Source organism: Rattus norvegicus, chromosome 20 (genome assembly GCF_036323735.1).
Source record: "Rattus norvegicus strain BN/NHsdMcwi chromosome 20, GRCr8, whole genome shotgun sequence".
In the NCBI taxonomy this organism is placed as follows: Eukaryota; Metazoa; Chordata; class Mammalia; order Rodentia; family Muridae; genus Rattus; species Rattus norvegicus.
In genome coordinates, this window is record NC_086038.1 from 1,891,159 (window position 1) to 1,904,474 (window position 13,316).

Below are 13,316 nucleotides of genomic sequence, written 5' to 3' on the forward strand. Positions count from 1 at the left end.
CAACTCAAAAATCTCTCGAGTGTCCCCCTATGACACTGGGCTAAACTTCCACAGACTCTCAAGACTCAGGCATGCAGCACAATACTCTGCACTTTCAAGGGGACCTTGTATAAATGTCAACCGCCCATGGGATAAATACCATTTAATATCTTTTGAGATCAAGGTCCAAGGTGTACTTTTTCTTATCTTTTTATTGGGTCCTATGCAGAATCAGCATCCTTTTCGCCACATCTGTGTTCACATGGGCATCTATTACTAGGTCTGATTTTATCTTGTTGCCATAGTTTGGATATCTGACCTGTTGCAGCTTCCATGGCTCTTTAGCTGTGGCATGGTAGGCTGGGAAACAGGAAGCTATGGCCATGCAGAATGAGAAAGACTTCCTCTCCCTCAGTTATTCCCTCCCTGCTGAATCTAATGGCTATGAGGTCAGATGTAGCTCAGATTTCATGTTTCTGCCAGAGGCTTGGTGCTATGCCCCAAGTGTAGAGTGGGCTCTAAACATACTGGAGGAAGGTCTCCAAGCCTGGGCTGGAAAGGATGTTTCAACTACACACATGAAAGAGGTCTCCATCAAATCCACAAGCAACCTTCCTTTCTTCATCCAGACTCTACATTTAGGAAATCTGCTTCTCAGAGTTACTTCTCAGTAAGTGACAGAGGATCTGTCAGGTGAGTCAACATCTTCCGGTTCCTGGGACCCAGGAAAGGAAAGCAGGAAAAATGACAACCCTGGGATTGAAATGTTGACTTAGGTTTTAATAGTGCTTATTACTCGTGCAGTGGACATGAGTTCATTTCCTAGTCAAAGGTCCACTGTCAACCTCTTGTTATTACAAGTCCACGAGTACGAGATGATATCTTTTGGATCCCACAGACATCTCCAATCAATTGCCATGTACTGGACACACACAAAAATACACAGAAATAAAAAAATGAAAGTAAGCATAAAAACCAATGCCCTCTCTCAAAAACAAGTTTTCAGTAGTTGTGAAGTTGCCGTACATGCCTAATTATGTATTGTTTTAGTCTGCTTTTCTATTGCTGTGACAAAACACTACTGGGAAAACCACCTTGAGAAAAAAGGAGTTTATTTCATCTGACAAGTCCCAGGTTACATTTTATCATTGAGGAAGTTAGCCCAAGAATTCAAGGCAGGAACATGGAGGCAGAGAAAAGCCACTTACTGGCTTGTCCAACCTGCCTTCAGATGTAATCCAGGAACACTTGCCCACCAGTGAATTGGGCTCTCCCATATCAATAACAATCTAGTAAATACTTTACAGACTTGCATAAGGGTAATCTGTTGGCGGGATTTTCTTCTGTGAGGTTCCAGTTCTGTGTAAGAGTAGCTTATGTCAAATTGACAAGGACAGAGCAACAGACAGAGCAATGTCTGTATGATGAATACCCACTTAGGCTCAATTGTCTGTTCACTTGGTAGCCAGCGGAGGGTGCTTTGGGGGACGCCATGAAATTCCCAATTTGGAGCCAGCAGTAGGGATCCTTTATGTCCTCAAAACCTTCTCTCACAGTTCTCAGTTCACCTTGCCATTGAGGCAATGTGAAGGACCCTAGTTAACAGTCACCTGACTTCTCTTTCACCCATCCATAATCTTTATGAGCTTTCACCGCTGCTTGCTTCCACAGCATGAACACTGTTCCTTAGGACTCTGCAAAGAGTGTAGTCTCTCTTTATTCCACAAAACCCATACTACCCCGGGTGGGTTTTCATATGGAGCCAGTTCGTAGTTTTCGTAATGTTAATGTACTGTACCATTTCTTATCATATAACATCCCTGAAGAAATAACAGATAGATTGGGTGGCCCCCCCCTTTTTTTTATTAACTTGAGTATTTCTTATTTACATTTCGAATGTTATTCCCTTTCCCGGTTTCCAGGCCAACATCCCCCTAACCCCTCCCACTCCCCTTCTTTATGGCTGTTCCCCTCCCTATCCTCCCCCCATTACCGCCCTCCCCCCAACAATCACATTCACTGGGGGTTCAGTCTTGGCAGCATCAAGGGCTTCCCCTTCCACTGGTGATCTTACTAGGATATTCATTGCTACCTATGAGGTCAGAGTCCAGGGTCAGTCCATGTATAGTCTTTGGGTAGTGGCTTAGTCCCTGGAAGCTCTGGTTGCTTGGCATTGTTGTTCATATGGGGTCCTGAGCCCCTTCAAGCTCTTCCAATCCTTTCTCTGATTGGGTGGCCACTTCTTATTTCTGCTCTCCAATGGGTGAACATGGAGACACCATGTGAGTTAAAGCCGAAATACAGATTCCTGGGCAATGCACCCCAACAAGTGTGAGCACTGGCTCCTCAGTCCAGAGGCTCTTTATTTCCTGAACACATACGATTATGAATCTGAGACTTGCGTCAGGTGGGTCCAGGATTCATGGATCCTCATTTTAATATATATATTCTGTGTATCTCCAAAGCAAAGGTGCTTATGTAGACTACATCACTCCATACTCTCACTATATTAGGAACTGAATTTTGAGAGATCCTTGTTTCATCGAAGATAATATAAAGTAACTGCTATCTGGGGTAAAAATAGATCTAGTAAATCCAAGGACACTTGCTCCTATAAGAGGGGACTTGCAGGGTTTCTGAATTCTGCTCCTTGTGATTTTCATTAAGCCTGTGGGTGTTGATGACCTCTATTTGGTTCGAGTGTCCTACCTGGGATTCCAGGCACATGGGTAGATTCTGGCCATAGTCCTAGCGCCCCAGTTGCTGCTGTTATGCTCAGGACCAATCAGTCTATACATTGAATCTGAGATCCATCCTGGGAGTCACATTCTTGCCTGAAGTGCTTGAGGTTTATATTGTAAATGGATTTTGATAAACTCTATTATTTATTAATATGACCTGGCAAGCCCCTTAATAATCGAGGGAGAGTCCTATGGATTTTAAATCAACATCACCATAATTACTGAGTGAATTACCTTTACCTATTTTTCTATATGTTAGGATGCCTAGTTTCCCAGCTGTGCTCCACAAGTCCTTGCTATCTGAGTCTTCCCCAGGGTATTTCTGCTTCATCAGCCTGTCCTCGGGGTCCAGTTCTCCTGCTCATAACTCATCTAGCCTCACGGCTTCTTCTTCTCTATTTTCCTTCTCAATTCTCTCTTTTCCTTCCTTTTCTGTCTACTCATGGTCTGACCCTGAGAATCCCAGTTCTGTAGCTCAAAATCTGCCTACCCCTATTCTGTCCAGTAATTAGCTATAATGCCTTTTATTTAACCAATATCTTTAATTTTTGGAGCACCGTTTACACAACAAAGACAGATATACCTGAAAATTCACTCTTAACTGGGCAAAGAGGTCTTGTTTAGTATCTGAACTGAATATATAGCAGCAACAGACCATCCTCAATACTGGGTGTCACATCAGAGCTCAGTCCTGGATACCTTATTATATAAATAGCACATGGAATATGAATCTGGATCAGTGAGAGGTGACCCCTGATCATGTTCAAGGTTGGACCCTGGTCCTCTATGTGTGGGCCAGGAGAATAGGTTAATGTGGATACCAAAAAGGAGCAGCAGGTAGAAAAGGGAGCTATGAAGGCTGTGTCCTCCTGTAGAAATGTAAGGACAAGGTTAGCCCTAGTGACACCAGGGTATATGGAGAAGGTAAATCCACATATCCTCTCTTGAATAGAGAATGGCCGTTGTGCCCTGTTGTTGAAGGTCTATAGGGTTTGCAGAGAAATGTGCTTCTTGCCTGAGGCAGGAATCCTGTCCCAGAGACACACACGCAGGAAAAACCCATCATATGCTTTAGAAACCTAATTTCCCTGCCTCTTTAGTGGGGTCCGCTACTAGGATGTTCTCCTTATGGAAAGTGAGGGGGGTTTTCATGTGCATGAGTCTTTCTCAGGACTCTCAGATCCACAACACCAAGCAAGAGAAAATGAATGCTGACACGTGCTTTTAGACCCCCAAAACGTTCTTTCTTGCTGAATGTTCTACGGGAACTAGAGCGGAATCTCTGTGCAGCAGATACAGCACACAGATTCTAAACATGTTAACAGTGTTCGTTTTTCTGAAAATGATACTGTTTTCAGCAAGAGCATCCCTTATTTGCTGTCTGCCGTGCCCCGTTGAATAGGCTGGAGTTAACGTAAGGAATGGAGCAATGTGAAAGAAAGCCCAGATGGACCTAGCAACAACAGTGCCAGCTAAGGCCTCACCTGAATCTATTCAACAGCCAGGACCCTATAGGCAAAGTATTAACAAAGCAAACACAAATTTCATAAAGTTCTGAGTCTTTGTTTTCTCCATCAATATTTACTGATCTTTAGGACATCAATCACACAATCGGGTAAGAAGTTTCACGCCCATGTACAAATGCTTAATTATAAGAAAAGAAGCAAAGAGTTGTGATTCAGTGAAAGCTAATTCCAATCAGGATGGAGGTTTCCCAGCCTTGCCTGTGTTGGAGCATGAGAGATGGCTGGGGAATACACAAAATCAGGGTGGGGATGGGGCTTTCTGCTGCCCAGGACCTCTTACATTGTGCTCAGAGTAAACACACCATTGCAGTTAGATGTAGAAAGAGAAGGCTCAAGGTCTTGAAGCCATGATGGAGGAGAAAGCAGAAAAAAATATTGAATAGCTCAGTACCACATTAAGGCATCTATCTTATCCTGTAAATAAAAAAATAACAAGAAGTAAGTGCAGATATGTATTGTTAAATGGTGACATACTGAAAAGTCCTTCACATTTTCAACCTATCCCAATTCCAAGCATTCCCAACCCTCCGGGTTCTATCCTCTGTTCCTCTCCCTACTGCATACCAGGCCCTTTAGGTTATCAATGTTTAATGCCGAAACAGAAGGCTGAACATGCTAGAAAAATTACCTCTCCGTGGAAAGCAAATTAAGACCACGCCAAACTTTTGAAGACAGAAATAAATGAAGAGTTACAGGATAGTTGAGATTCCTCATGGTCTCCTTTCTGTGTCAATATAAGATCGTTACAGATGAGCCACAGCTATTATTACTTAAAGAGTGAACATAGCTGTCTCCTATTTAAAACCGTTTTTATTAGAGGTCATGGAGTCAACATGATTTAGAGGGGCTAGAGGAATCTTCTGGTCCTTAAGCCAGGTAAGTGTCTAGAACTGTGACTGTAGATCCAGATGAAAAATAGGGAAGGGCTATCTGTACTCCTGGTTGTCTGTTCTAAATAGAAAATTTCCCTCTGATGTCTGAGAGCTGAGGATAAAGTCTGTGCCATCTGTGTCATTGTAGTTATGATTATATTTATTATTTTCTTTATAATTCACCATGGAGGTATCTTCAATACATCTGGCATGTATGAATTGCAGTTGTGTGGATAAAATTTGCCGTCAAGTGACAGGGCACCCTCACAGCTTAAGTTTGTTGTTCCCATGGAGACACAAACTAAAACCATGCCCTTTCCTTACCTCTAGTCATCTTCCATATCAGAAAAGTCATCACAGCTCCCACAACCAGAGCTCCGAGAACTACAGCAATAACAATAGTAGTAATTGGGATGATAGGCTCAGGAGGCTCTGGGAAGGAAAAGAAGGGAAGAAGAGTGAGTGTTTGACTTCCAGCTCCTGGTCTTGACCATTTTGCAGTTGTCCCTGAGGACTCCCACCCTCTCAGATTGACTGCTGTGTTTGTTCCCAGTCCTTACCCCACCTCATGGTGATGACCTCAGGTAGCCCCTTATGATTCACATGACATGTGTATCTTTGCTCTTCCCCAGAAGAAACCACCACAGCTGCCCATTTCTGGAAAGTTCCGTCCCCTGCAGGCCTGGTCTCTACCACCTCCATGTCCTGCATCTGATTGCATCCATCTCTCTGCCAGGTCAGGGTAATTTCAGGAGGGTAGAAACTCAGGGCCCAGCACATCAGGGTAATTTTCCTGTTAAGTCTGACCTTGCGGATCACTTGTACTTTAGGGGGATCTGAGGGAAACAATTGAAATTTTAATGCATCAGACATTCTTCCTGGGTATTTATCAATGCTCATCTAACTTTGTGTGAATGGACCAGAAATTACCTTTAAGGAAATGTGATAAGCCCACATATCACCCTAAACTCAGGTTATGGATAAGTTAATCTATTCCTTGGAAAGTCGCAGAATCAGTATGATCTAGCATGGAGTAGGAAATACTGTATCACCATCTAGGAATATGGGATTCTGCTTCTGACTGAGTATAGATGAAAGACTCAGAAACACTGGGGTCAGACTCAAAGTCATTATGCATGGACAGTAAACAAGCCTGAGAGAGGTCATGGTTCACAATGCAAGTAGAAGGAACTGCTGCTTAATTAACAGATTGAACTGTCCTGAGAGAAGGTTTAGCTCTCTGAAGAGTCCCTCTCTCGTGTTGATTCAGGGAACTCACAAACACTCTTTCCCCTTTGATACAAGACAGAGTTAGTAGAGCAGCTGCTCCCTGCTGAGGAAAAATACTCAAGGGACAGGAGCTACAGTCTAAGAATAGATGTTGCAGTTTCTGTCCTTACCTATTCTCAGCAAAATCTCCTTCCCATAAGCCAGCTCTGTGAGAAATGAGTCCACACATGAAACCTCCAAATAAATCTTCATGGCTTGTGCAAAACTGTGTTTCTCCCACTCTTTCCTGAGAATCTCAGCTGCCTTGCCAACTGTGGTCCAAGTCCTCAGGTCTTCATTCAGCATGATGTAATCCTGGCCATTGAAGGCTAATTCTAAGAATCCATGACTGAAGTACCCTCTAGGCAAGACATGGCAGCCAATCCTCCTCTGGATTGTGTGATATCCTGGACAAGCCCACATTCTCAGTCATTCCAACAGGCCTTAACCCATAATAGTGCCCTTGTTTGGATTGGCCCCCTCCCATATGCCCTTTCTAAGTAGCCTGATTTGTAGCCTGATTTGATCCTAAAGTGAACAAAATAATCAGTCCCATTGCTCTATCAAGTCATGGGTCACATTTTCCAGGGGAAAACTTTGGACATGGAGAACTGGGTTAAGTGCATGTAGAGCATTAAATTTGGGCTTTCTAATTGGGACACACTCACCAGTTGCACTGTAGTTGTAGGTGTGGATCATTAATTTCAGTGCTTGTCTCATAAACCGAATATCTTTCAGGGCCCTCTGTGTGTGCTCCTTCCAATACTCTGGACTCCGATGATCTATCCATGGTGCGCAGTGCTCCATCCCAGGAAAATCTGATCTGTTGTTGAACCTCTCAAACTGTATATTATCCATAAAGCCAGCACTGATAAATAGGGGCTCAGAATGTCCAGGCCGGGTCAAGAGAGTTTGGAAAAGGCCAAAAAGATGTGAACCTAGGTACAGTGAGCCTTTAAATATTAACCCCACACTAGGAACCTATGATGCTCCACAATACAACCACTAAGGATAGCTGGGAGCAGGAAATAAGGGACAGTCACAGGATACACAGTAGAGAGGGGAACAGAGGTTTTCCCTGGCTAGGGAGAAGACAGATTTCATGGTGCTACACCCATAAGGATGGAGTTCTTTGTTTCTCTAGTAAGAGGGTACTTTCCCTATAAAGACCCACACTCACCTTCTGGATGGCTGGCCAGGGCCAGCACTGCTAGGAGCAGCAGCAGGAGAGCCTCAGTAACAAAGGTCTTCATTCTGTTTGTAGAGTAGAGACAGAGTGTTGCGTGTTTATTTTATAATCTTGAATGGAAGAAGCTGATTGGTTTCTCTTTAAAAAAATCCCAAAGGGAGTAATAGTGATAGAGAATGTTTGTGTTGGGTAATGAAAAGGTGAATGCCTGAGAGTGACATCTCTAGAGCTCTGCTTTCCCAGCTTAGATCTACCACAGATGTGTTGCCTCAAGCATATTTCAATCATGGACTCTTAGAATTAGCCTTCAATGGCCATGATTACATCACACTTCATGAGGTCCTGAAGACTTGGTCCACAGTTGGTAAGAGAGCTGAGATGCTCAGATAATTGTGGAAGAAGTCCAGTTATGCACAAACTGTAAGGATACACATGCAGGGTCAATGCATTGATTGACTCCTCACAGAGCTGGAGTATAGGAAAGAGATTTTGCTGAGAAATTTAAGGATAGAAACTGCCCCATCTGTTCTGAGACGAAAGCTCCTGTCTCTTGAGGTTTTGTCTTCAGCACGGAGCAGTTGGACTACTAACTCTGTCTTATATCCAAGGGGAAAGAGCATTTGTGAGTTTCCTGAATCAATATAAGAGGGGCTTTCCAGAGGGTCAAGTCTTCTCTCAGGAAAGTTCAGTCTTTCAGTTAAGCAGCAGGGTTTTTTTTTTCTATTTGTTTTGTGAACCATGACCTCTGTTCTGTTCACTGTCCATGTACAATGACTTTGTTGTCTGACCACAATGTTTCTGAGTCTTTCATCTCCACCACCTCAGAAGCAGAAGTCCATAATTCTAGAGGGAGATCCAGCATCCCCTACTTTGTGCTGGTTCATGCTGACTTTGAAACATTCCAAAGAATACATTATCTCATCCATATCTGAATTTGGGCTGCTGTGTTGAGTTGGCACCACTCCTTCTCTCCAAGTATCTCTTCCATTAATAAAAATGAAATGAGCATTTTTAATCCTCAGGAAGAATGCAAAATGCCTTAAGTTTTTAATTATTTCCCACGGATACCCTAAAATACATGTGATCAATAAGGCCAGACCTGAAAGGAAAATCATCCTGAGCTTCTAGGCCCTGAACTTCTACTCTTCTGTAATCACCCTGACCTTGGAGAGGAATGGGAGAAAGAAAACCCAGGACATAGTTGTAGAGATCAGGCATAAACGGAATGAAAACTTCTAGAAGTAGGCAGCTGTGGTTGTGCCTCCTAGTGAAGAGCAGAAGTACAGGATTCATGTGTCTGCTATCCTGAGATGAGGTAAGAACTGTGAGTGAGCACAAAGACTATGCAGAGAGAGTGGGCGTCCTTTGGGACAACTGGATCTGGGTCAACACTAAGAGCTGGAGGTAAGATGCCTTGCTGTTGCTTCATTCCCTTTCCTTTCCTTTCCTTTCCTTTCCTTTCCTTTCCTTTCCTTTCCTTTCCTTTCCTTTCCTTTCCTCTCCTCTCCTCTCCTCTCCTCTCCCTTCCCTTCCCTTCCCTTCCCTTCCCTTCCTCTCCTCTCCTCTCCTCTCCTCTCCTCTCCTCTCCTCTCCTCTCCCTTCCCTTCCCTTCCCTTTCTTTCCTCTCCTCTCCTCTCCTCTCCTCTCCTCTCCTCTCCTCTCCTCTCCTCTCCTCTCCTCTCCTCTCCTCTCCTCTCCTTTCCTTTCCTTTCCCTTCCCTTCCCAGAGCCTCCTGTGCCCATTATCCTCATCATAACTACTGTTACTGCTCTTGTTCTTGGATTCTTGCTCATGGAAACTCTGGTGACTTTTCTGATGTAGAAGAGAAGGACTAGAGTTAATGAAGGCTTGGGATTTCAGTTCATGTTTTCATTAGAATATCAAGCCCAAGCTGTGAGTGTGCCCTGCCACATGACAACAGATTTTCCTCCACACAGTTGCTAATTCAGCTTAGACATGCTGTGCTGGCCTTAAGTCTATTGTGAGGCATAAAGAAAATAAAGGACAGATTCATAGCTGCAATGGCAGAGGTTGCAGCGACTGGATGCACAGTTCTCAGAGGTTAAAGGGAAATTTCTTTCTTAGAATAAATACACAGTAGTCCAGTTAGCCCTCTTTGTGTTCAGTCTTCTATTATCTTTCTTGGATCTGCAGTCACATTCTGGAAACTATTTAAGACAAGTACCAGGTGATTCTTGATGTACTCTAGATCCTGTTGCCTCTAGGACCTCTAATAAAAGGATTTCCAGGAGTTAACAAAGAGACAGCTATGGTCAGCCTTGCATGAAGTAATATTGGTGACTTACTCTGAGAAACTTACATTAATATAAAAAGGATCCATGGGAAATCAGCCAGCCCATAACTCCTCATTTAGTTCTGTCATAAAGAGCTTGGACCTTGGGGTTGAGGCCTTAGCTCAGTGGTAGAGCGCAAGGCCCTGGGTTCGGTCCTCAGCTCCGGAAAAAAAAAAAAAGCTTGGACCAGGTCTTCCTTTGCTTTTCACTGGGAGTTAAATTTCCTAGGATATCCAGTCTTCTGTTACACCTTTTAAAAAGTGACACCTTAAACAGTGAGAGGACCAGAGGACCAGAGGACCAGAAGACCAGAGGACTAGAGGATAGAATTCTGTGTAATGGAACCTCTTGGGACTGAGATGGTTCGAATGTGTGATGAGCTACTCTGTAAGACACCATTTAAATAAATTCATCTGAATTTCTTTCTTGTACTTTTTATCTACAGGATAAGACAGATACCTTAGCGTGGTACTGAGCCATCCAATATTTGTCCTGGCTTCTCTTCCATTGTGGCTTCAAAACCTGGTGACTTCTCTTTCTACATCTGGCTATGACTATGTATATCTAGCAGGTCATGGGCAGCAACAAAATTCATCCCTACCCTGACCATCTATATTGCCCTGTCATTTCTCATGCTGCTCCAACACAGGCAATGCTGAGAAATCTCCATCACTGATTGGAATTTAGGTTTCATTAAACTATCACATGTTTATGTCTTTGTTTAAGCATTTATATATGGTTATGCAACTTCTTTCCAGTTTGAGTGATTGGGCTGTACAAGGGGCCCAGTGTAGTGAATCCTGCCATTTATCATTAAACTTTAGTGACTTTGAGTGCATGGATATTTTGTCATTATATATGTCTCTGTAACTCAAGCTTTCTAGAGAAGAGGTTGGAGTACCGGTAGACTGGAGTCATAGAGAGTTCTAAGTAGCCATGTGGATACTAGAAATTCAACAGATTTCTTGGAAGACCAGACAGTATTCTTACCTGCTGAGCTATCTCTCTAGCTTATATCTTTTTACATTAAGCTCAGCATTCAGAATGCAGATGCAAAGGGATCTTAGTTCTAGACCAGTTTGATCTACATAACAAGTCCCAGGCAAGGGCAGTTTATATACGTATTCCCCATCCCTCCAAAAATAGTCTGATGCTTTTAAGAAAAACATTTAGTTAGATTATAAAATAGTTAAAATTTCTTAAAATAAATTATTACAATTAGTTATTACTAATAAAAATATTCTCTGGTGGCTGCTGAGATGGCACAAAATGGAGAGAAACTTAAAGCAATCCCACTAAAATCAGGGACTAGACAAGGCTGCCCATTCTCTCCCTACTTATTCAATATAGTACTCAAAGTCCTATCCAGAGCAATCAGACAGAGAAATTGGAAGGGAAGAAATCAAAATATCACTATTTGCAGATGATATAATAGTGTACTTAAGTGACCCCAAAAGTTCCACCAGACAACTACTTAACCTGATAAACAACTTCAGCAAAGTGTCGGGGCATAAAATTAACTCAAACAAATCAGTAGCCTTCCTCTACTCAAAGGATAAACAGGCTGAGAAAGAAATTAAGGAAATGACACCCTTCACAATAGTCCCAAATAATATAAAATATTTGGTGTGACTTTAACCAAGCAAGTGAAAGATCAGTATGACAAGAAATTTAAGTCTCTGAAGAAAGAAATTGAGCAAGATCTCAGAAGATAGAAAGATCTTCCACACTCATGGATTGGCAGGATTAATATAGTAAAGATAGCCATTTTGCCAAAAGCAATCTACAGGTTCAATGAATCCCAACCAAAATTCCTACTCAATTCTTTATGGAGATAAAAAAAGCAATTTGCAAACTCATTTGGAATAACAAAAAACCCAGGATAGCAAAAACTAAACTCAACAATAAAAGAACTTCTGGGAGAATCACCATCCCTGACTTCAAACAGTATTACAGAGCAATAGTCATAAAAAACTGTAAGGTATTTGTACAGAGACAGGCAGATAGATCAGTAAAACAGAATTGAAGACCCAGAAATGAACCCACACACCTATAGTAACTTGATCTTTGAAAAAGGAGCTAAAACCATCCAATGGAAGAAAGATAGCATTTTCAACAAATGGTGCTGGTTCAACTGGAGGTTGGCATGTAGAAGAATGCAAATCCATCCATTCTTATCGCCATATACAAAGCTTAAGTCCAAGTGGATCAAGGACCTCCACATCAAACCAGATATACTCAAACTAATAGAAGAAAAAGTGGAGAAGAGTCTCAAATACATGGGCACTGGGGAAAATTACCTGAACAAAACACCAATGGCTCATGCTTTAAGATCAGGAATCGACAAATGGGACCTCATAAAACTGCAAAGCTTTTGTAAAGCAGAAGACACTGTCATTAGGACAAAACGGCAACCAACAGATTGGGAAAAGATCTTTACCAATACTACATCTAATGTCCAAAACATACAAAGAACTCAAGAAGTTAGACTCCAGAGAGTCAAATAACCCTATTAAAAATGGGGTACAAAGCTAAACAAAACATTTTCAGCTGAGGATTATCAAATGGCTAAAAAGCACCCAAAGAAATGTTCAACATCCTTAGTTATCAGGGAAATGCAAATCAAAACAACCCTGAGATTTCACCTCATACCAGTCAGAATGGCTAAGATAAAAACCTCAGGTGACAGCAGATGCTGAAGAGGATGTGGAGAAAGAGCAACACTCCTCCATTGTTGGTGGGATTGCAGACTGGTACAACCAACTCTGGAAATCAGTCTGGAGGTTCCTCAGAAAATTGGACATTGAACAACCTGAGGACCCAGCTAAACCTACCTCTCCTGGGCATACACTCAAAAAATGCACCAACATATAACAAGGACACATGCTCCACTCTGTTCATACCAGACTTATTTATAATGGCCAGAAGCTGGAAAGAACCCAGATGCCCTTCAACAGAGGAATGAATTTAAAAAAATGTGGTACATCTACACAATGGAGTACTACTCAGCTATCAAAAACAATGACTTCGTGAAATTCATAGGCAAATGGAATGAACTAGAAAATATCATCCTGAGTGAGGTTACTAAATCACAGAAAAACACACTTGGTATGCACTCATTGATAAGTGGATATTAGCCAAAAAGCTCGAATTTCCCAAGATGCAATCCACAGACCCCTGGAAGCTCAAGAAGAAGGATGACCAAAATGTGGATGTTCCCACTCCTTCTTAAAAGGGGGGAAAATATCCATAGGATGGGGATATGGAAGCAAAATTTAGAGCAGCGACTCAAGGAATGGCCATTCAGAGCCTGACCCACATGTGGCCCATATATATAATTATATCCACCAAAACTAGATTATATTGATGAAGCTAGAAAATGCTGAAAGGGACCAGATATAGATCTCTCCTGAGAGACACATCCAGAGCAGAGCATGTCCAATATA

General features: G+C 42.3%; 1 protein-coding gene and 1 pseudogene across 2 annotated transcripts; both read right to left on the reverse strand.

Moving 5' to 3' along the window:
- Positions 1-4,281: 4,281 nt before the first annotated feature.
- Positions 4,282-12,011, reverse strand: RT1-M1-4 (RT1 class I, locus M1, gene 4). 2 transcript variants are annotated; one of them, XM_063278995.1, is made up of 7 exons: positions 7,568-12,011; positions 7,056-7,325; positions 6,519-6,794; positions 5,679-5,954; positions 5,443-5,550; positions 4,875-4,970; positions 4,282-4,660 (listed from the first exon to the last, which is right to left on the reverse strand). In XM_063278995.1, exons 1-6 carry the CDS (start codon positions 7,638-7,640, stop codon positions 4,957-4,959), a joined length of 1,017 nt encoding a protein of 338 aa, XP_063135065.1. In that variant the 5' UTR covers positions 7,641-12,011; the 3' UTR covers positions 4,282-4,660; positions 4,875-4,956. The 2 variants fall into 2 exon arrangements, with proteins under 2 accessions (XP_063135065.1, NP_001008850.1); NM_001008850.1 differs by lacking the exons at positions 4,282-4,660; positions 4,875-4,970 and having other exon boundaries at positions 5,420-5,550; positions 7,568-7,640.
- Positions 7,831-9,422, reverse strand: RT1-M1-3-ps (RT1 class I, locus M1, gene 3, pseudogene; annotated as a pseudogene).
- Positions 12,012-13,316: the final 1,305 nt, after the last annotated feature.